Raw genomic sequence first — 24,848 nt, 5'->3', positions numbered from 1 at the left:
CCATATCAACCAATAAGTGTCCCCATTATAGATGCAGGAACCCTTCTGCCTCCCTTCCTGCCAATTTTCCCTCTGTCACAGAGCTGTCATAACTATGGCCCTTGCGCTTTCCCACTATGTCCTGATCTCTGATCCAAGCACATCATAGGTGCTTACCTATGCAATTGTCTTTACCGTGACAGCACCCGGCATTAACACAGTCACTACCCAGGCTCTGTAATGTCATCTTTTAAAATAAAATAGTGCAGCTGGTGTTACAGAGCTAAAGAGACACAAAATTTGATTACCCAGAGTCTTATTTATTTAAATTCCAGGTTACCTTTTCCCTGTGGCGATCATAAATTTTTATAAAACCCAATATCGATGGAAACATTTGTGATTAATTTTTAAATTTCCATTTGAAACATTAAAATAAAATAGAGAGATGTTTCTCATCAGGGCTTGACATCTAAACATTGAAGCGTTGTGCTACTATGTGAAAACTTGGAGAATGACAAGGAATCAAACTGAAACTGACTAGTGTATTTTTATCATTTGGGATGAGAGAGATGGGGGGAGGGGGGAAGAAAACAGCCTAAACAGTGAAAGGCAAAACAAATTTTTTAAAATTCTTTACTATTCAACCATTCTAGTGTCTTATGACAATGGTAAGAAAATGTCTCCGAAAAATATTTGATTTCTGTGTCCCTTTAGACACTGCGTCATGCCAGTGTCCCCTGCCTCTTGTTCCCTGACAATAAGAACAAAGGGATTTCCATTCCACATCAAACCCACAGTTCATCTAGTCCATTTTCCTCCAACATTATGCCAGCTGTGTCACAGAAGGGTGTAAAAAACCATGCAGTAAGTTGCTATAGAATAAACCGCCCACAGAAATAGCTTCCTCCTCACCCCAATAGTTAGAGGCTGCCTTATTCCCTGAAGCTTGATGATTTATATCTCTTCCCAAACTCTTGCTAATTATTTACCATTGTAACTCTGTTATAGCCAAGGGGAAGACATGCTAGGATGGATTCTCAACAGGTGTAAATCAGCATAGATCCATTGAAACCAATATAGCTGAACTGATTTGTGCCAGCTGAGAATCTGGCCCACTGTCTGCCTCTTTAGGCCATGGTTATCAACTACCATGGTTGCAAACGTGTCATGTAGTGAACATATCCACATTACTAATGGCTGGGACTTCACGTTGTTCCTTGCTAATTCAGAGATAAGGTGTCTGGTCCCCAGGCAATGTGACATATGGGGGTGGAGGGAAAGACCCAGTGATGAAAAGTGGTTTCTAGAAGCACCAGTCCACTGCCAACACACAATAATTTATGTCTGTGCTCCTTTTACCATCCTTTGTACTAAATAAATAAAAAAGCAGGGGATGTAATCAACGAGTTCCCTAATGAGCCAAGATGAATTGTTCTGTATCGATGATGACAGCAAATTCACTAAATGAATTGCAATTTGGGAACCTTATGAATTCATCAAAGCATGACTGCTTGGCTGGCTACTTAATCGCCTGTTACGATCTTCCTCCTCCCCCGGCACCCCATCCTGGTTGCCTTTGTCAGCAGTATCTGTAATTGAAAAGCTCCCTGTAGCCTTTAAGACTGTGAATTCATGAGGAACAGGTTGTGGTTGTTGGGTTTTTTAATTTAATATATACATATGTATTGCTAGAGACTGGCAATTGCAGCTCTTCTGGGCGCTCACAATTTACTATGCATCAGACACACAAAAAACCTCAGGAAGAGACTATCTTAGCTGTGTTTAATGCAGAATGAATATTAATTAGGGACTCAATCCAGTAAGATGCTGAGCACCTTCAACTGTCTCTGAAGTCAGAGAATCACAGTCAGTGCATGTTTGACTCCCGCAAATATACTGCCTGGAAAGATGATACCCCAAACTGTAGCTTCATCGGACCTTGCAAGAAGTGAAGTCTAAGGACAGGCCCAATGAGAGATTTCCAGGAAAAAAAATATCCATGTACCGTGAAAAGCGGTGGGGGTGATTCACTTGGTGGCTCCGACGACGTGGGGACTAGAATTCAGGCCTGCAGAGCTAGGGATGGCTGATGTTCGCACAGTGCCACTAGGAAACCATGCTTAGCCCCATCTATGGAGTACTGTGGGAAATAGGAATTACCGTCCAAGAGACCCAGAATGACAGAACCTTGCAGCTCTCTGATTGACCAACCACTCTGTTTAACCCTGGAGGGTGCCATAGGAAGTTGTCTGGGCAACAACACAGACTTTGGGCCTGCCGTGACTCCAAACCTCAACTGTTCTCCTGATCTCTGGTCCCTGATCCCAGCCTGACCCTTGCTTCCTGACTCTAACCTAGTACTTCCTCTGATGTCCAGTCACTGACACTTGCTTACTGAACCTGGCTCAAGTGATTCCTCTGCCCCTGTTCACCAACTACCGTCTCTGACATGTGGACTCACAGCCCAACTGTGACCACTAGGAGAGACTGCCTGTGCCCCTGTCCTTTACAATTTGTCCAAACTCACTTCTGACCTCCTCCGTGGGAGCCCCTTAAAAGGGATTTGGGAAGGGCGGGTATACCCACTAGACCCCATGAGGTACCAGATCTTCAGGATCAGGTCACACAACTCCATACTGAGAACCATCTGCTGCGGTCTCAAGTGGCGTAGCTCCTAGCAGAAAACCAGACACTGCAGCTAGCATAGTCCCAAGAAGAGTATTCCGTGCTCTGGGCTCAGGTTGGTCCACTGCCCACTGAAGAGGGACCTGCAATACCTGAATGTTGTGATGGGAACTGCCAGAAGGTCAGGAGATTCCTGAACCAATACTGTCTCCTCTTCCTGCTCCACCTTTGAATATACCCCATTGACCAGGGCAGAGTGATCAGTTTGCTAGCTGGAGAAATACTGAATTGGGCCTCTCCCCTGCTGGGGCAGGACAGCCCAGAGTTAATAGACAGGAACACCTTCCTATAAGCATTTTCTGCAATTTTTGACAACCGTCACCTCACTTGCTTAGCAGAAGCTGCACTAGAAAGGTTCCAGCAAGGACAAGGCCCGGCTGCCTGTATGCTGCGCGGTTCCATTGAACTGCAGCTGACATTGAGTGGAACAAGGTAGCCCAAATGCATAATTTTTGGTGTGAACTTAGTGAGGAAGTAAAGGAGGAGCTATCCTGCATTGAGACCTAACCCACTGGGATGCTTTCATTGACTTGTCTCTCTGCATCAGCATCTGGATGCATGAGCAAAAGGATGTGAGGAGAGGCACCCTGCCACCATTTTGCCAATTCTTTACACCAAAAACCGCAGGGCTCAATCATGAACTGATGCAGTTGATCTGGGCCACTGTTGCTTGACCCTGGAAGAAAAGGAACAGTGAAAGCACAATAACCTCTGCTTTTATTACGGTGCACCTGGACATGCCATCACCTGTTGTGAACCTTGACCTGCAAGGAATCGGGAAACAAGCAAGCCCAAGCCATATGGGGGGGCAACCTGTGCACCACTAGGGCACTATATTCCGTAACTACCCCCAACCCTCAAGAAAAAAACTGATCGGGGACAAATAGGTCCTCCCCACACTTCCAAGTATGAATAAAGTTATGTACCATGGATGTGGCCAAACCAGTTTCCCTCTCAGTGGGCCCTGATCAACTTTAGGACTACTGATAACTTTATAGATACTAAAGCCGCTCAAGCTCTACAAATCTCCCACTGTTTAAAGCCTATATCAGTCCTCATAGAGATGAATAATGGGTCCCTCCTGTCCTCGGGGCTACTAACACAGGAAACCATACTCCTAGAGGCTATAATCCAGGGTCATTGGGAAATGCTACATGAAGTGAGCTGTAGCTCACGAAAGCTCATGCTCAAATAAATTGGTTAGTCTCTAAGGTGCCACAAGTACTCCTTTTCTTTTTGCTACATTTCAGTGTGATCCATTCTCCACACTTACCCCTAATTCTCTCCATCTTCTGGCTGGAGCAGCATGACCCTTGCATCTCCTAGAAATAAAAGAGTATCAACTTCCCTTGTGAATACTGCTGAAGGGTCTGCCTGCATGCAGCCAGCTTCAATTCTTTGGTTCTGGGATCCTGCAACTGATCAGAAGGTAGAACACCTGCGGGTGAACTCCAGATGGTGATGGTTAGCTAGAAGGAGTCACTTCCAAGTCTGATTCCTCATTCCATGAAAAGTATTGGGATTATGTGGACATTTTTTAAAAGAAAAATGCAGAGATGCTACCTCCACACTTGGACTACAACTTCCCCATAGAAATGGGTCCATACTCTGTCAGAGGCATGGTCCACAGCAGATGTTGCACCCCTGTGCTGCCTACTCCCAAAAATTCAGCACTGCCAAATGGAATTATGAGATAGTACATAAGGAAATACTTTCAATTGAACCAGCCTTTAAAGAGTGGTGCCATAACCTCAAGGGATCCCGATACCCAGTGCAAGTCTTTTGATGACCATAAGAACCTTGAATATCTATGGAATGTTCAAGCCTTGAACCAAAGACATTATCCTTCTCTCAGTTGAATTTTCTAATCACCTGTTGCCCAGGAATAGGAAAGCAGACACCCTATCCTGAAAGGGGAAATACTACCGAGAGGTCAAGGACCCTACCCAAGAATGACCCTATCTCCTAAAAGCTCACAACTTCCTTAGTGCTAAGATTAACCAAGGCCTTCTTGATCTTATCTGATCTTCTTCGAAGGCTGACCCATTAACTTAGTCTGAGCAAGCGAGAGCCAGAACCAAAATGCAATGCTCCATACAGGGTGGGATCATCTACCTTGATGGGTGCATATACATTCCAGTGCTCCTCCCTGGCTAGAAGAGCTGCTTCTCTGCCATGACACTCCTTTGGCTGGACAACTTGGACTAGGGTAACACTTATGACCAGTGTGCTCACACCAAGATGCCCTGTGCTAAGCCCCTCAATGCCCTAGTACCCCTGGAGACCCAGCCTAGACACTGGGTCTCCATCACCAGGGACTTCATAGTGGAACTCCCTGACTCTTGTGGTCACACAGTGGTCTTTACAGTTGTAGACCAACTGACCAAAATTGTGCACTTCGTCCCCTGTAATAACCTGCCCTCTGCTGACACAATGGTGTGACTCCTAGTGCTTCATTTGTCTGTCTTCATGGGCTTCGAAACATGTCACCTTGAACCAAGGCCTCCAGTTTGTCTCAAGCTTTTGCCTTGAAGTGGTCCTGCTAATGGATGTTTGTACTTTTACCTCCTCCATGTACCATCCCCAAACAGATGGGCAGATGGAGAGGGTGAACCAAGTGTTAGAGCAATACCTATACCATTGAGATAACTGGTTATCCCTCCTTCCTTATGCCAAGTTCTCATACAATAACACTGACCGTGCCTCCATAGGGCAGAGTCCCTTATTTGAAAACTATGGTTTTCAGCTGTCCTTGTTAGTCGCCTCTTCAAACCCAGCAGCTGCTGACTAGATCCAACAAATTCACCATATCCAGGAGGAGCTTAAGGGTCACCTAGAAGACGCAAAAACAGACAAGCAATATGCAAAATTGCCCAGCTATCGTGAAATCCCCAGCTATCATGGTTGGTCAAATTGTCTGGCTTGCCTCAAAACTCCTCCATACAAACAGGCCTTCCTGCAAGTTAGACAACCAGTTACGTGGGCCCTTCCAGATTTGTCAGCAAATCAACCCCATCACATTCAAATTGCAGGTCTCTCAATCTCTTAGGGTACATCCTGTTTTCAAGATATCCCTCTTGAAGCCTTACGCAGAGGATCCCTCTCCTGGTGGGTCGCAACAGCCACCCTCACCAGTCCAGGTCCAAGGGAAGGAGGAATATATAGTCCACGCTATCCTGGACTCTAGACTGTAGTGGGGGAGACTGTACTATCTCATTGACTGAGAGGGCTAGGGTCCTAAAGAATGCTCCTTGGAATCCATTGCCCATGTTCATGCCTCTGTTCTAGTAAAAGGATTTCATCAAGACCCCTTGGATAAATGAGGCCCAGCATCCACTCAGAGGAAGAGCACCCCTTAAGATGGTGGATAATATGAGGATGTGGGGACTAGAACCTGGGCCTGCAAAGTCTGGGATGGCCAATATTTCCACAGTGCGAGTGGGACGCCAGGCACAGCTATATCTAGGGAGCACCTTGGAGAATAGTCACCGCAGGAAGTACTGTCCAAGGGAGCCAGAATGACAGTACCCTGTGTCCCTCTGATTGGCCAACCACGCTATTTAACCCTGCAAGGTGCCCCAGGAACTTGTCTGGGCAATGATAGAGACTTCAGGCCACTTGTGACTCCAGACCTCACTTTGCATCCTGATCTCTGGTCTGTGATCCCAGCCTGATCCTGACTCTTGACTCCTGACTCTAGCTTGGTGCTATCTCTGGTCTCAGGTCTCCGACTCTGGCCTGACTCGGACCCTGATTCCCGCTGCCTGTTTCTAGCCTGGTACTACCGCTGATCTCCAGTCCCCAACCCAGCCTGGCTTTTACTTGACTCTTGCTTATTGAACCCAGCTCTAGCAATTCCTCCAACCCTCCCCTCCAACTATTGCCCCTGATGTTTGGACCCCAACCAACTGTTACCGCTAGGCCAGACCCCCTACACCCCAGTCCCCTAGTGGGCACATTTTTCTCTGAGTCCCCCTGGGACCATGCCCGGAGGTGCTGCGTTCTTAGCAGACGTTAAAACAGGGACCTGATCACTTAATGGCTGTTAAGTCTCTCAGCATTTTTGAAATAGTAGCAGCATCAGCCCTCGTGCCCTGTCCAGAATTCCATTCTGGCTATTTAAAATCGTTCCTTCTGAAGCATCATCCATTGGAGAAAACAATTCTTCTCTCTCTATATATAGCAGCTGTGTGATCTTCCTAGTACAGAATTGCTGCTCTGTTCCACACCAGAAGGGGCTGCCTTTTTGAAGTGGGGGGGGCATGATTTTTTTTTTTAGATTCACTCTGTAATGCTCCTTGAGATTCTTCTGGATGAAAGACACTATGAACAGCAAAGCTTTATTTACAACATCAACACTACAAACAGTATAGTATCTCTAATTTAACTGTACAGCTCTGATGGCTGACAAGTGGATGGGACTTAGGAAGAAATTTGTAGAACCTAACAAATGGGATACTTCCAAATTCCCCTGTGTGCCTCTCAGTCTATATGCATGCTGTATCGCTGAATAGTGGTGTGTATTTGTGTGTGAATAGCTGTTAAATGTACACATAAAATCAAAGGGCAAGAAAAATAGAGATTTGACCTTGCAGCAGCCGAAGATGATACTCAAGTATATTACTCTGTGTTCTGCTACCGTTATTGCTAATGAGCTTATTCATTGCAAGGCCCTATGTTGCTGTGTTCACTTGCATTTTCAGAACTACCGTATCTCCCAGATATGTGTGTCTTGTAGGGAGGAAAAAGTCTTGATCCATCTGCCAAGTCTGGCTGAGTTTTAGGAATTAGTTAAACAACAATAAACAAACAGTTACGGTTAGTAAACTCAGATCAATGTAATTTGGTAGCAGTTTACATGGAAGTAGAATCAATTCCTCTTACAGTGGGAAGGCGAGCATAGACACTCAAAATTCCAGTTGGAAGATCTTCATGCATTCACCACTTAGCCGTCTCTCCTGAGGGATTTCCTCTGTCTCCATGGCATGTGGATTATGAGGGGTGTCTCTCATTATTGTAAATTAATGATGTCACAAAATGTGAATTAGTCAGCTGGAAGCTATCGCATCATCATGTATGATATACAAAAAAAAGATCAATACCATTATCCCTTCCAGCACCTCTTTTGGTTGTATCCCACATTTTGGGTCTCTTGCCATTTTAGGTCTTGCCACACTTGACCTGTAATAGGAATTGTATGGACTAATGCATTCTCCTACATGCCAAGAAAGCCACCAGCTGCTGTTAAAATCTGCTTGCTGTGTGGGGACATGTTAGCATCAGTTCTGAAGGAGGCTATTTGCCAAGTATCTCTGCCAGAAGTGAAAGCATTAACTATTTGAAAGTGTGTGTGTGTATGTAGACAAAAACATATGTGCATATATGACTCTTAATGGACCTAGGGTCAATATTAGCGGTAATATAGTGCCCAAGGGATAAATTAAGCTATTGAGATTGTCATATCTTACCTGAAGTTTGAAGACGTGTATAATCAAAAGAACTGTTTTTACCCTTGGGCAGTTTTTACCACGTTCTTATTGCTCTTCAGTGATAGTCCCAGCTAGTATTATATACCCCTTGAATTTATATGTATTGAAGCTTTCTCTGGGCATGTATCCTTCAGCACAGGAAGATTTATACATGGAGAAAACATGAGTGTGATATATAAAAATAGGGTGACAATCTCTCTGAGTAGCCCTGAACCCTTGTCTTCCTGGCAGAGATAGACTGTTTGTCATTTCCTCTAGGGTGGTAGACACTGAAAGAAGCTCTGGGCTCCCCTTTCAATAGGGAACCCACCATCTACTCCAGGGAAGGCATGGAACTGCTATGGCCCAGATTGTCCAGGCTTCCAGGGGTGTCCATGTTGTAAGTCATATGTAGATTATTGCTCTCCAGTGCGTGCTACATCCCTTCAGTTGGACAATGGCACATACCTAATTTTATATCAGTCCTTTAAAACATTTAATTAACCTCGTCAGGAAAATACCAGCTTAACATTGTTTGAGGCCCCAAGTCAGCAGAGCACATGCTTAGATCCGTCTCTATCCAGGAAAGCACTCAAGCATGTGTTTAACTCCTGTTTCCTGAACTGGGGACAGAAATACAAGCCAGCAGTAAATCAAGGGGATAAATAATGACACTGACGATCGTTATAATTGCGGATACCTGCATGCCTACCAGTGCCCTCACTGTATCTCTGAAGTAATACATCTCTCTCTGTATTGCAGCCATCTACGAGCAATCGTGTGAAGCCTATCGTCACAAAGGGAAGACGTCTGGTTTCTTCCATATTGATTCCGATGGAAGTGGACCACTTGGACCATTCCAGGTTTACTGCAATATTACGGGTAAGGATACTGCATTGCCGGCAATGTTTAACATTGGCTCTAAATGTCTTATAATAAATGTTTTCTCTTTGTATTGTTAAGAGAACCTCAGAGTTGTGGATATTTTGATGGTGGGGAAAAAAAGGCAGCAGATTTGTAGTTTTTGTGATGAACGTTAAATTTAGAAGGATTCCCACTGGTTAATATCAGCTAGCAGTACAATCCAAGCCTGTATGATTCCTGCCACTCAGGGTGGAACAGATATGCAGGCCTTTGCTATGGCTAAAAGAACAAATTGTACTTAGTGAGAGGATGTTATTGCATTTTTCATAAATATCCTGATTTTTAGTTCACCCTCAGTATTATTTTTATGAGATCTCATAAACAAGAAACCCAGATCTGTTTCTTAACTTAACTGTTTCTTTGCTCCACTTATATAATAGCTTCTTATTGTAAGGTTCAACTCAGTTATGAGAGAAATAATTAGTTAGGTAGAAAGTCCACTACGTATACTTCAGCACTGTGTGCAGTCTGTACCCAAAGCATACAGTACTCCTTACTCAAGTAGCCCCACTGACAATCAGAGAGACAACTCACATAAGGGTTTGCAGAATGAGGACCTTAATTAGTACAGAAATTAACAGGACATCCTTTCTCTCACTAAAGAGAGGTGGTACTTTTCAGGTTAGGATGAGCTGATTGGTAGTCAGTGTGCGGGAAACTCGCTCTGTGACCATGACATCTCATAAGAGCCTCATTATGTTGGAACAATGACACTGTCTACCATTATGGAAAGACTCATGACTGCGGGAGATGGAACCTTCTCTGGAACTGGGCCAGCACTGTAGAGCTCACAGCCTAGTGAAACAGGAATTGACCACTAACCTCATTGCACTGAGCTAATCTCAAAGCTCGCTTCTTTGTCCAAGCTTTTCTGCCACAATACCCTCACTGACACCAGTGCTTTCTTATATTCAATAATCATTTAAAAAAATAGAAACCAACCCCTCTAAGCCTGCCTCATACCGCCAGAGAAGAAAACGAGAGAGATTATTTGTAACTTCTTACACTTAGGAGCAGCTCAAATATTACATAGATGGGAGCTAAGATAGGAACTTAGAAAGACAGTCTTTTGGTTATGACGCTTCAAGTTGTTGTCCCATAGTTTAAAATGAAATGCAACTCACAAAGGAGAAGCTCAGTAAAATCTCCCCTTAGAGATCTGAGTGCAATTCACTTGGAGAGCTGCATGTGCTTGTCTGAGAGCAGATTTTGGCCCTAAAACTTAGAGACGAGTTCTCTTCCTCCTTTCACTCTGTTCAGAGATAAGTGAAAATATAGCCGAGGACCACAGCTGACTGAAAAGGGGAAGTAACAGGGGCTATTACCCTGCCCTTCCCCACTCTCCACTGGTTACTTTTACTGGCCAGGTACAGATAGGGGACCATGCCATACCCTCTGCTCGGCTGGTAACTGTGGCTACGTTAGCCAGCCGCACATCCCCTCCAGATTCAATCCAGAGCACCCAGGGCACACCATGAGCCTTTACATTGCTTCCTCAATCAACTCATACTTAGTGTCTCAAATTAAATTGTCATGGTGATGTAAATGGGCAATCATTACATGTTAATTAAACACACACCAGTTAATGATTAAGTATGATTTTATTCAAGTGTAACAAATATTTAATTAGAAGTGTCTGTTCAACAGTTGTTGAATCTCAAGTATTAAGGCAGAGTTCCATCTTCTCGTCAGCATGGTGTTTTTTAGACTCCAATATGGAGCCATAATTAATATTAATATTTATTATTACTATATGTTTACATCACAGTACATAGCCAATTAGTTCATTTTATCATCCACTTATCATTGTGTTATTTGGTGTTATGCTCAATTCATATATAATACATGTATGCTAAATAGATATAAATTGTAAGATTATCGAAGTATAAGGTTGACAAGTATTTAGGAGTGATGAGTGTGTATTAGGCATATAAGTAAAGCCCGGCTAGAATGCAAGGCCTACAGGCTGAGACCTCTAAGATTTTAGCTCAGCCAGACTAGGTCATAGGCTTAAGAATGCTTGACATGAGTGGGTGACCTAGGAATAACCCTAAGCCAATAAGGTCACAAGATTACTGTAGAAATTGTGCCAATAGGTTATGTTATGGAAAACTAGATTGCAATAGACTGCAGTGTATTGTCCAAAACCATTGTATACCTGATTATAACCTCATGGAGTGTTCTGTCCTGACCACACGTTACATATTGTGCAAAAATGCTGATAAGAATAAGGGAAACTAAGAAAACAACCTATGCAAAACAATATTCTTAGAGTGTGGAAGTACAGATGAGGAAAAGAGCATTGAAACACTCATGCATGTGCATAAGTTATTAGATGTGGTCAGAACAATGATATAAAAGAGGTTGTCTGGTGGGGTAAAAAAGGGAAGATCCCAAGGGACAACTCCACGGGAAACCCCAGCAAGGACCGTTCCTCTATTGATACTCATGTGTTGAGAGATCCTAGAATACCTTTGAGAATGTGAGTATGACTGCAGCCTGTCGTTGCATGTATTTTTGTAGGATTTATATATTCATTGATAATTGTAACCTTAATTATTGCTTTAATTAAACTTGTAGTAGTACAGATAAGACTTTGTACTTGTGATTGTGTCTGCGGTCACTATCCTTAATCTTCGTGTGTTCCTGGAGTTTCCAAATTTGAGAAAAGCACCAAAGGTGATTTTCACTTTTTTGAGCTTGGAACTGTAGCAACAGGAGCTAAATCCTTGGTAGTTTAATACAAAGGTACTAAAGTAAATTTAAATAAAAAAGGCTACAAATAGCACGTAGGCATTCATCCAGATGGGACCCCATTGTACTAGGCATTGTGCATACACAGAGGGAGTAATAATTCCTGCTCCAAAGAATTTACAATCTATGTCACCAAGGCAAACGAGAGAGAGTGTATGTCTGTGTTTTCTTTGAAAACATTGGATTTTTTGGTGGAAAGCCAAAAATCTCAAAGCTGATTTTCTTTCTCTTAATGTTTACAAAAATTGGTTGCTGAAAATTGTAAAACTTTTGGGTTTTGGTTTTCCCCAAAAAGTTTAATTTTTTTGACGGGGAAATAAAACCATTTTCCAGCCAACTCTATCATTCTCCCATTTTACAGATGGGAGACTGAAGCACAGAGAGAAAATGACTTGTTTACAGTCACCAAGGGAGAGCAAGGCAGAGCTGGGAATTGACCCCAGATTAGCTAGTTACCTAACCATAAAACCTCCCCTCTTTTTGTGCAACTAGTTGTTTGTTGTTGTTGATAGTGTAGTGCTGAGAATAGGTGTACAACTCATGCCCCAAAGAGTTAGTCTGAGAGATTTAGGGGTGACACAAAGCAATGGAAAATCCAGATAAAGGAATAACATGTGGCCTGTATTCGCAGTAGTGTTATGAACGAAGTACTTTGCATTGCAATGGATGTGACATTTTGAAGCGGGGATTTCAGTGAGGAGAGGCAAATCATCTGAGATGAACTCTGCCATGAGGCTTTGAGAGCAGAATTTATCCTAAGTATGTAGATAACAATCAGCAATGACTACAACTAAATGCATTTATTCCTATTAGATCAGATCGTGACAATGGCCTTAGTCAGTTATTAACTGGGACTGAATTGCTTTTCCAAATGATGGTATCTAATTAAAACACCCAGTTTGTGTGGGATCTAGACCTGGAAAGGTACCAATGTGTTATTAATTAGTATACATGATAATCTATCTAATTTTAGTTATTTCTATGCAGTGAATCACCTTGGCACTGAACAAAAATTCTGAAGAAAGCATAGAATGTGTGTCTGTCTGTGTGCATCTGAGAAAGAAGACAGAATATATGTTCTGTTTTCAACATGGCAAGAAGTTAGTGGTGGAGTGTCTCACGATGCCTTGTGTAACCATTGTTGTTCATTATATTAATTAATGATCTGGAAAAATGGCTGAACAGTGTGGTGACAAATTGCAGATGACAAACTATTCTTTAGGTTAGTCAAGAACAGAGAAGACTCTGGGGTACTTTATATTGGCCTCATCTTGAAGGTTGTGTTTATTTCTAGTTACTGTCAAAAAAAAAAAAAAAGACATTGTTGGAATAGAAGGTATTCAGAGACAAACCTAACGAGTCACAGAAAGACTTCTATGCAAAGCAAGGCTGGAAAGACTGGGAATGTTGGGTTTAGACAGGAGATGTATAAGAGGGGGCATATAGAAATCAGTGATGTAGGGGAGGTAAATCAGGTGCTTCCATCTGCACTTTTGCAGAATTCAATACCAAAGAGACATTTAATGACACTGAAAGGCAACACACTTAATACTGGTAAAAGAGGAAATACTTTCATGCAACACATAACTAACCCATGGAACTCATTGCCCTGAATATCATTAAGCTTAAAGCAGAGCAGGATTTAAAGAGAATTTCATGATTAACAATGAGAACATCTACAGTTGAATTAGATTGTGTGTGTGTGCGAGAGAGAGAGATGTCCCCTGTAGGCAGGTCATTCAATAATTGCCTATTACTAAATTCTCTTGCACTGGTCTGAACTGGTGAAGCATTGGTTATGGTCCTCTGAAGCTTGCTCTCTTTCTCTTCCTGCTTGAAGTCTATTGATCTGTCTTGTGTATTTCATCACACCCTCCAGCACTAAGTCTAAAGACATGCAACCCACATTTATGTACTTGTATTGCTCCTCTGTAATGGAGAGTGTTTAAAATGACCTCTTCACACCTCCTAGGGAATACATTTTAACCTCAGTCTCTGAAAGATTTGGTTACGATGCACAGCATGATACCCCTCCTCTATTTCTTTAGTTCTGCAGTTTTGTTGTACACAGATCCTGGGCCATCAAATCAATAACACTTAGAAGTTGGTATGACAAGATCAATGCTTAGGGAAGATGTCCGTCCTTTTCCGTGGCTCTTACTGATACCCCTCCTCTATTTCTTTAGTTCTGCAGTTTTGTTGTACACAGATCCTGGGCCATCAAATCAATAACACTTAGAAGTTGGTATGACAAGATCAATGCTTAGGGAAGATGTCCGTCCTTTTCCGTGGCTCTTACTGCTAGTCTGAAATTTGTTTGGAAAACTCCCATAAAGGAACCTTGTGTCAGAGAATAAGAAGTGGTCCTTGTCCGTAGGCTGAACATTTCCCTTTTTGTACATTGAAATCTGAACTTGAAATGCAAATATCTGCTATCTTGTAGAGCCAAAGAAAATTTTCATTTTCCATCTTTCAGAATACTGCATAGAAATTGTATTTAAGCTACAGTCACAAGCAGGGATTGTAAAAATTGCTGCAGGAAATGGATAATCAGACATCTAAACCGTCACAGTGACCCTTGCGATTTATAAAATCACTCCTAATCTTTTTTCCCCATAATTCCTGCTGTGCTCGACACTTTTATTACACTTTGAACCAAATCGTTTACCTGCACCCCCTGTGTGCTATGTATCCAATTACATGCAGAAAATAAGGGCTCAGACTATCAAAGCACTTAAGCACATGTATAACTTTAGTAGTCACATACTACTCCCATTGATTTTTATCACCTGCGTCTACCTCATTGTGTTAAACCCACAAGAGAGGCATATAACACTTTAAATGATTTTTATTGATTACAAAACAAACACTACTTACTTTACATTTACACCCCAAACATACTATGCCAGATTCCAAAGGTCAGAATGGTTCCGATGGCAGTCAAGATTTCTTTCAATTATAAGATCAGAAGATGCTGGAAGCACATTTATTTACACAAGACTTTGGATTAATAAATGACTCCGATTTGCAGAAATCATAGGCAACCATTTATAGTTCATTCCGTTGCGTCCTTGGTTCTTTGCCTTTGTTTACTAAGCCTTCTACCCACACAATCCCAAAGAGACAATCCTGGGTGGGCTGCCGTGATCATAGGTGTGCCATTCTCTCCAATTTTTATACAATTTTTTATCCGTCCAGCTGGTGTTGTTTCCTTCTCTGACGATTTTCCATGTTTTTCTCGGAACATAAAAGTATTTGTGCAAAAACAATCTTAATAGTCCTTGACCGTAAGTTCTTGCTTTGGTTGCTAATTTGCAACATACGTATTCATGTTAAGCATGCATAATTCATACCAGGCCTTAATGACCTATAATGTATTACATGGATATATGACTCACTATATATATATATATAATCCCAACATTCCCCCCTCTTGATACATGATAAATGCCATTAATTATTGTATCACTTTATAATTTTGCAAGCAATTTAATTTTATATATTACTTGCTTCAAAACTTTTTGTTGTTGTTTTTATTTGGCAGTATAAACATAGCATAATAAAGGTTAACAAAATTATTAATACAAACAATATGACAATAGGATGTAGCATTAAATTTAGAAGAGCTGTGACACTGGGAGACCATTTTTAAAAAATATTGTACCAATAAGAAATTGCCATGTTTTAAAAATTTTAATACTTGACCATTGCGAATTAAAGTGTTTGTTTTTTAGCTGAGCAGACTTAGATACATATTTTGCATATTGCCTGATTTTTTGTTTTTGCTCTTATTATTTTTTTATTGTTTTTAATGTATTTTTAAATTAAAGGACCAGTTTACATTTTTTGTTTTTTAAACAACTTTTCTTTAAAATAGAAGACCTCGGTAAATAATTGTATTAATAATGACCTTTGTTATATTACATTTACATAAATTAATTTGGCCTTTTTTGTTATACTTTTTTTTAAGTACACGGTTTTTAGTGGTTACCACACAAATACACCCATTGCCTAAATTAAACACTTTTGTGTCATTAGAAGCTAAATATTGCACGGTACATTGTTCGCTTGAATGGTTTAAATGACATCCTATTAGGGACCAAGTTAGTTGTGGGCACTCCCATTTGCTTTGTCCCCACTCTTTACAAAATTTTTGTTAATGTTACTAATTTATAATTAATTTAAATACTATTTAAATAGAGACAGGACACTATATAATCAGTTAAATACTGTTTAAATAGAGACTGGACCTTAGAAGTCAAGGGCAAAACTCTTATTAAATCCTAAGACTCTTTATCTAACTTTGGGATTTTTGAGTACAAGTCCACTCGGGACCTGAGGTACGTACTTGGGCAGCTAGCCCGTGTTGCTGTGGCTTTGCTGATATTTTTAGTACCCCAGCTTGATGAAAGCTAGCTTGGGAATACCTACATGAGCTGCAATCATTCCTGCTGATTGCAATGTAGACATAGCCTAAGAGTTTGATCTAATTCACATTGATGTCGATGGGCCAAGACTATGAGCCTAAAGTCCTTGGTCTTTATTGAGTACCTTTCTTTGTCAAGGCATTTTAAAGAGATTTGCAACATATCTCTCAGACATAAGAACATAAGAATGGACATACTGGGTCAGACCAAAGGTCCATCCAGCCCAGTATCCTGTCTGCCGACAGTGGCCAATGCCAGGTGCCCCAGAGGGAGTGAACCTAACAGGTAGTGATCAAGTGATCTCTCTCCTGCCATCCATCTCCACCCTCTGACAAACAGAGGCTAGGGACACCATTCCTTACCCATCCTGGCTAATAGCCATTAATGGACTTAACCTCCATGAATTTATCCAGTTCTCTTTTAAACCCTGTTATAGTCCTAGCCTTCTCAACCTCATCAGGCAAGGAGTTCCACAGGTTAACTGTGCGCTGTGTGAAGAAGAACTTCATTTTATTTGTTTTAAACCTGCTGCCCATTAATTTCATTTGGTGACCCCCAGTTCTTATATTATGGGAACAAGTAAATAACTTTTCCTTATTCACTTTCTCCACACCACTCATGATTTTATGTACCTGTATCATATGCCCCCTTAGTCTCCTCTTTTCCAAGCTGAAAAGTCCTAGCCTCTTTAATCTCTCCTCAGTGGGACCTGTTCCAAACCCCTAATCATTTAATTGCCCTTCTCTGAACCTTTTCTAATGCCAGTATATCTTTTTTGAGATGAGGGGACCACATCTGAACACAGTATTCAAGATGTGGGCATACAATGGATTTATATAAGGGCAATAAGATATTCTCCACTGTATTCTCTATCCCTTTTTTAATGATTTCTAACATCCTGTTCGCTTTTTTGACTGCCACTGCGCACTGCATGGACATCTTCAGAGAACTATCCACGATGACTCCAAGATCTCTTTCCTGATTAGTTGTAGCTAAATTAGCCACCATCATATAGTTGGGGTTATTGTTTTCCAATGTGCATTACTTTACATGGTCCACATTAAATTTCATTTGCCATTTTGTTGCCCAATCACTTAGTTTTGTGAGATCTTTTTGAAGTTCTTCACAGTCTGCTTTGGTCTTAACTATCTTGAGCAGTTTAGTATCATCTGCAAACTTTGCCACCTCACTGCTTACCCCTTTCTCCAGATCATTTATGAATAAGTTGAATAGGATTGGTCCTAGGACTGACCCTTGGGGAACACCACTAGTTACCCGTCTCCATTCTGAAAATCTACCATTTATTCCTACCCTTTGTTCCCGGTCTTTTAACCAGTTCTCAATCCATGAAAGGAGCTTCCCTCTTATCCCATGACAACTTAATTTACATAAGAGCGTTTGGTGAGGGACCTTGTCAAAGGCTTTCTGGAAATCTAAGTGCACTAGGTCCACTGGATCCCCCTTGTCCACATGTTTGTTGACCCCTTCAAAGAACTCTAAGAGATTAATAAGACATGATCTCCCTTTACAGAAACCATGTTGACTTTTGCGCAACAATTTGTTCTTCTATGTGTCTGACAATTTTATTCTTTACTATTGTTTCAGCTTATTTGCCCGGTACTGACGTTAGACTTACCGGTCTGTAATTGCCGGGATCACCTCTGGAGCCCTTTTTAAATATTGGTGTTACATTAGCTATCTTCCAGTCATTGGGTACAGTAGCTGATTGAAAGGACAGGTTACAAACCATAGTTAATAGTTCCACAATTTCACACTGGAGTTTTTTCAGAACTCTTGGGTGAATGCCATGTGGTCCCGGTGACTTGTTCCTGTTAAGTTTCTCAATTAATTCCAAAACCTCCTCTAGTGACACTTCAATCTGTGACAATTCCTCAGATTTGTCACCTACGAAAGACGGCTCAGGTTGGGGAATCTCCCTAACATCCTCAGCCTTGAAGACTGAAGCAAAGAATTCATTTAGTTTCTCTGCAATGACTTTATCATCTTTAAGTGCTCCTTTTGTATCTCGATCGTTCAGGGCTCCCACTGGTAGTTTAGCAGGCTTCCTGCTTCTGATGTACTTAAAAAACATTTTGTTATTACCTTTTGAGGTTTTGACTGTCTGTTCTTCAAACTCCTTTTTGGCTTTTCTGATTACATTTTTACACCTAATTTGGCAGTTTTTATGCTCCTTTTTATTTACCTCACTAGGATTTGACTTCCACTTTTTAAAAGATGTCTTTTTATCTCTCACTGCTTCTTTTACATGGTTGTTAGGCCATGGTGACTCTCTTTTCGTTCTTTTACTGTAGTTTTTTTAATTTGGGGTATACATTTAAGTGGGCCTCTATTATGGTGTCTTTGAAACGTGCCCATGCAGCTTGCAGGGATTTCACTCTCGTCACGGTACCTTTTAAATTCTGTGTAACTAACCTCCTCATTTTTTCATAGTTCCCCTTTCTGAAATTAAATGCCACAGTGTTGGGCTGTTGAGGTGTTCTTTCACAGGAATGTAACATTTCACAGGAATGTTAAATGTTATTATATTATGGTCACTATTTCCAAGCGGTCCTCTTATAGTTACCCCTTGAACCAGATCCTGTGCTCCACTCAGGACTAGATCGAGAGTTGCCTCTCGCCTTGTGGGTTCCTCTACCAGCTGTTCCAAGAAGCAGCCATTTCAAGTATTGAGAAATGTTGTCTCTGCATTTCATCCTGAGGTGACACGTGCCCCGTCGGTCTGGGGATAATTGAAATCCCCCGCTATTGTTGAGTTCTTTATTTTGGTAGCCTCTCTAATCTCCCTGAGCATTTCATCGTCACTATCACTGTCCTGGTCAGGTGGTCGATAATAGATCCCTACTGTGTTATTCTTATTAGAGCATGGAATTACTATCCATAGAGATTCTATGGAACATGTGGATTCATTTAAGATTTTTACTTCATTTGGTCCTACATTTTCTTTCGCATATAATGCCATTTCCCGCCGCTCCCCCGCATAACCTGTTCTGTCCTTCCAATATATTTTGTACCCCGGAATAATTGTGTCCCATTGATTGTCCTCACTCCATCAGGTTTCTGTGATGCCTATTATATCAATATCCTCCTTTAACACAAGGCACTCTAGTTCATCTATCTTATTATTTAGACTTCTAGCATTTGTGTACAAGCACTTTAAAAACGTGTCACTGTTTATTTGTCTGCCCTTTTCTGATGTGTCAGATTCTTTTTTATGTGAGTGTTTATCTGACCTGGCCCATACTTTAATCTGACATTTTCCAGGGTGCTCCAGATTTTGGCAATTTTTAAACTTTTACTTTGGATTCTAGTTAAATACTCCAGAATTTTATTGAAAGGAAAAAGCTTAAATATTTGTACTAGTTTGTATATCAAAGTTTTTGAGCTGTCACCAGCCATCTTGCAATTTCTAGCTGGTGCAGAGTTATAACCAGCTCTCCGCTTGCATGATTCCATGTATGCTTAATATACTCAGTTAGCTTCACATTTGTAAGATATTAAGGTGTTGCTGTGCTGGCGTTGTGACACTTATCTGATTTAGGAGCCTCATTTTCAAAAGGAATTGAATCACTCAGGAGCTAAAGTCCCATTGACCATCAATGGTATTTACATGGGATTATCCCAGGAAACGTCCTGATGAACACTCACCAAGAAATAGGCTGGAATGATGATGGTGTGACACCTCTGTGTCTCAGAATGACATTTCTATAATGGCAAGATTATGCACAGTTGTGCAAGAAACCTCACCTCCCCTTGCATTGTCCCAAGGAACAGAGTCACCGCATTGGGAAGGGCAATCTATACCAGTCTGGGTGGGTGCAAATTCCTGGAGCCTGCTGGCCAACTCTGGGAGAGATTAAGCCTCTTGAATGTGGTGTAGCTCATTGCATCCCCTAATAGAATAAGGCCCCAGGTACTATATTGTTAGTATGATCAGAGAGTAGGGTCAGCCCAAGGCCTGGTGGTGGGATTGGAACCCACGCAGAATTGTTTCCTTGGAGATGCATTGAGGAGTTTAAATGCTGCTTGAAGTGTCACCAAATGAATGAGAAAGTAGTGGGAGGCCGAGAATGGAGAGAGCTTCACAAGCCCACATATCTTGGGAGCCAGCAGGGAAAGCTAGAAAAATAACATGTTGGTTAAGTGGTGGCTTTGACATTTATATTTTAAAGTTTAATGAACTAGGGCTGTTAAGCCTTTAAGAAACTGCCTTTTTATGTCCACTGGGGAATATATATTTACTTGCTTAACTGCTGCCACAGCTAAAAGTAGTGCACTAAGGGAGGACCAGAGCTTCTTCTCAGGAGGGCACATGTTGCTCTTGTAGTGGTAGAGGCAGCTTTAAGGACAAGATTTGGCATTCTGTGTAGGGCACCACAAAACAAATACATCCTATGAGCTCTCAGAGCAATTCTTCTTTTGCTCGTGTAGCATTTACCGTCTGTTTGGCTTGTTGGCAATTTAATCAGTCTGAATAATCTTGTTTTGTGACAAACCTCCTAAATCACAGAGGAGTGATTTGGTTCCATGGGTGAAATGTGGGCTACAGCAAAATTTCCAGATGAAGAATAAAAATGTGAATTAAACAATACAGAACTCATTGAAAAACAGTTTTCCAGCTGCTCTAATTCCTCCTCCTCCTCCCACCCACCCCCCAATTTAATTTGTGTGCAGTCAAAGGCAACAGGGAGGGTTCCAGCAGGATGATGGAGGTATTGGTGAAGCTAGACTGAGGGTCTGCAATGTGCTGTGAGTGCTCAAGTCCTGTGCTGTAAAACTATCTGCCAGGACTGACTACAGACACCATAATATCCTAGTAAATTGTACCCTTAAATAAAACTGCTAAGTCATAAAGCTGTAGCATTACCCTGAAATTAAAGCATTGTCACTTTTGCATTTTGGAACGAACTAACAAGCCTTTAGGAAATCTGCTTTCAAAGACTGAATTTAAATCTTCTGGGTTCTTCGGTGGGAGATTTGGCTGCCATCTAGAAGTGCTTTTGCTGCCTTTTAGCTACAGTATTTGAGCCTGATTCGAAATTTGACCAAGAGAGTAATAAATTAAATAACCCCAAGAGCATTGTGAGGGAGGGGGGTGAAACAGCAACCTTTGCTTAAAAATCTGCTTTCTCATTCTCTTTGTAAACTCACAACAGCCCAGGGAGAGCTTATTAATTAAAGTCAATGTAGAAAAAAAACACAATAAGGACATTAAAGTGATAATGATCTTCTGTGTGTGTGTGTTTTTTTTAAATAGAGAATTTACTTACCTTAAGGATCACAAATACGATGGGTGGTAGAAACAGCAGTACTATGCTTAGTGTATACTCACAATCACTCAATAATTGAATGTTTCTCATAAAGAAGAAAAAAAACCTACAAAGAAATAAACTCCAGTCTCAGTATTAATGGCCACCTTTCAAAAGGCTGAGTCCTGGGTCTCTGCAGAGCTGTGCCACCAGGAAGCTAGGACCTCTGTCTTTGAAAGACCTCTGTCTTTGAAAATGTGGCTCTGAAAATGTCATCAATAGGTTTCAGAATGAACATTAATTGAAATTGGTCAAGGTAATTCACACCACACCCATAGCTTTTGTTATAGGCAGGCAGTACTTTATCTGGGCATGTTTGCAAATTTATACCTATGCAGGATAGCACCCTTTAAAAAATAAAGCTTACTGTGCAAAAATTAACAGAGACGCTGGAGAAGTGTTCGAGTAGCAAGTATTAGAATAGCGTAATCCACTCTGCACTCTACTGCAGGATGTGAAATGAGAGGGAGGAGAGCATGAGATAGCATGAAACCTGCTCTGTTGTAAGTGACATATTCTGTGTTCCTTGTAATCTGGATGGGTCATTGAGTTTGTTGTTTGGACACTTTGAAATGGTGACTAGGATAAGCAGTGAACTCTTAACCCAAAAATAAAGAAAATATCTGTTTGCCAGGTCTAACAGTTTGAGTAAGACACCAACCATTCATGTCCATCAATGTCTCCTTTAATTTTCTCCAACTTTATTCAAAGACGTCAAGCATCACCACACTTCCCCGATCACTCAATTACTTTAATAGATTATTTTAATTATGTTTTATGTATGCATTTTCTGCCAGTGAAAGCATCTCCATTGGTAATTCTGGATGATGAAGTCCTCTGTATAACCTAGTGGTGTCTCGTCTGTCTGTCTGTATTCTAGCGTTTGCTAATTCCTCCAAAAAACTGTGAATGTTTTGAGCATACCACAAGTTATTTGATACTTAATAGCTTCTGGCACTGCTAGGATCTCCTTCACCATCAATGAGGGACTTTTAGACTCAGTGAGAGCTCTGTGACAGATGCCAGCAATTATAACAGCAACAGTGAAGTTCATTGAGAAAAGGTACCGGGTACCCCTTCGTGGTTTGACTACTTTTATATGAAACCTAACTCTGGATTCCTAGTGTCTCCTTTGTAAAAGAGAAATTGTGCTCAGTCAAGGACACACCAATGGACAAGGACCCCAGATATTCAGAACTGTTTGAGAGAAATCCATGCTCATCTGCATCACTCTGACTGTGAGTGGCCAACTGCCAGCCTGGTTGTCTAAATAGACTTTCTAACATTTGACGGACTAACATCCTTTGTTAATAAACTCCCCTGTGAGAGTAAAGAGGAGCGCAAAAGAATCTTAAAAGAAGGCCAGCTGGTGGCAAAAGACAGTGAATACATTGGACGTCACTGCCAGGTCTATGGCTACTGCATTGACCATGCAACGAGCATCATAGTTCAAAGCTTTGGACATCCCTTCTGAAGTACAAGTCATGATTAAGGACTTGCTTTCACAGGCTAGGAACTGTTCAACAAGATAACTCACAGTACCCTACACTTGCTGAAAGATTCCAAAGCAACTATGCTATAGGAATTTATGCCTCTCCAACCTACTTTAAACCATACCTTCCTCAACCACAACATCAGCAAAGGCAGCATATGCCATCTTACCACAGAAAACGTGAATACCAGGCCAACAAAATCCTGAGGTAAGGCACAGGACAACAAGCTCCCTCAACCTCAGTGGTGCACAGTGCTCCTTCAGCGTGTCAGATTTGAGGAGACACTCGAGTTGCATCACAGGTAGTCTGTGGACTACATCCTTCAGAAGCCCGCTCACCCTATTCCATTGGGCATGGTTGAAGATTAAGGCTGGACATTTTCACCTGCAGCTATACCATCCCATCCTTTCTTTGCTCCCTATTCACCCCCTTCCCCAACTCTCTTCAGGGACCCTTCTCACAAAAGCCTACTACAAACAGTAGAAGCTTCATTGTTCCTTCTGGGAGCTATAGAGGCAGTAACCCATGAATACAAGGGAAAGGGCTTCTACTCCCATATTTCCTTTTTTTCTGAAGAAGACAAGGGGTCTTTATCCTATTCTAGACCTGAGGAGACTCGACAAATACATATGCCATCTCAGGTTCAGGATAGTAAACCTTGCCCCTCATCATCCCATTGCTCCAAGCTCAAGACTGGTTTGTGGGTCTGGACTTAGAGTATGTGAATTTCCATATAGCTAACCACTCTGCTGACAGGAAGTCTCTAAGATTCACAGTGGGGCCCAACCCATATCAATACAGGCTTTTGCCCTTAGATTCTGCATGGCATCGAGAGTCTTCAACAAGTGCCTGGCAGTAGGGGTGGCACATGTAAGGAAACAGGGAATTAATGTCTGCTCATGCCTGGATGACTGGCTGATCAGGAGCCAGTACCAGGAAGACCAGAGTAACCCTAGAACATATCCTTTCCCTGTTCTCTCCGCTAGGTGTGCTAAGAGAACTTATCTCTCACACTATCTCAAATGGGGACCCTAGTCATCTCCCAATCAGCATGCACCTCTCTGCCAGAGGACAGACAGGTTCAGGTTCCTTCAGTCGGGTGTGCACAAGATAAGGACAAGACCGATGACAACCTTTTAAAGCCTTTTCTGATTCCTCTTTTCACTGTTTTTGTAAAAGCAAGAGCAAAAAGAGAGAGAGAAAAATTGAGACTATATAAAACCTATGCTGTGGTCTGCCTCAAATGGTTGGTCACCAGCTCATAAATATACAGCAGGTGAGCAAGAGAAGGAAATGTAGCTGTTGGGATTGGGGTGAAGAAAGTGGTGATTTGCGCCCATTCCTATATAAAGTTGCTGCTTGGTGAGCTTGTTCTGTTATCACTGTAATGTGCCAAGGCTGTGTATTTTATGAGTAGTGTTAGTGATATACAGAGTAACAAATACCTGTATCTCAAATAGACAAGGTGGGCGAGGTAATATCTTTTATTGGCCCGAGGTCTGTTCAAGTTCATCCAATAAAAGATATTTCCTCCTCAACCTTTTCACTCTAATATCCTGGGACCAACTCAGCTACAATATTGCAAACAATGGAATATCTCTCAAAGAGCAGAAATCAACAAGGATCTTTGAAGTGGCACAGCCAGGCTTGACTTCCCGTTGGTAAAGTACTGAGCATAGGAGAAGGTGCATTTAGTGGATTAAAAAACTTCTTAAAAGTTAGTATAAATTTCTGTCTATCCCCATCTCCTTCCTTCCTCCGTTCCCAGAGCTACTTCACTTCAACCTCTCT

At 41.5% G+C, this 24,848-nt stretch overlaps 1 protein-coding gene across 1 annotated transcript in view; it reads left to right on the top strand.

Moving 5' to 3' along the window:
• Nucleotides 1-24,848, top strand: part of CNTNAP5 (contactin associated protein family member 5) — a 414,335-nt gene that overhangs the window by 271,641 nt on the left and 117,846 nt on the right. The window contains exon 12 of the mRNA XM_084643956.1: nt 8,895-9,014. Coding sequence (XP_084500082.1) covers nt 8,895-9,014 — 120 coding nt within the window. The remainder of the gene's footprint in view (nt 1-8,894; nt 9,015-24,848) is intronic.

This window comes from Lepidochelys olivacea, assembly GCF_965140295.1.
Source record: "Lepidochelys olivacea isolate rLepOli2 genome assembly, chromosome: 11".
Lineage (NCBI taxonomy): Eukaryota > Metazoa > Chordata > Testudines > Cheloniidae > Lepidochelys > Lepidochelys olivacea.
This window is presented reverse-complemented; position numbering and strand designations above follow the sequence as displayed.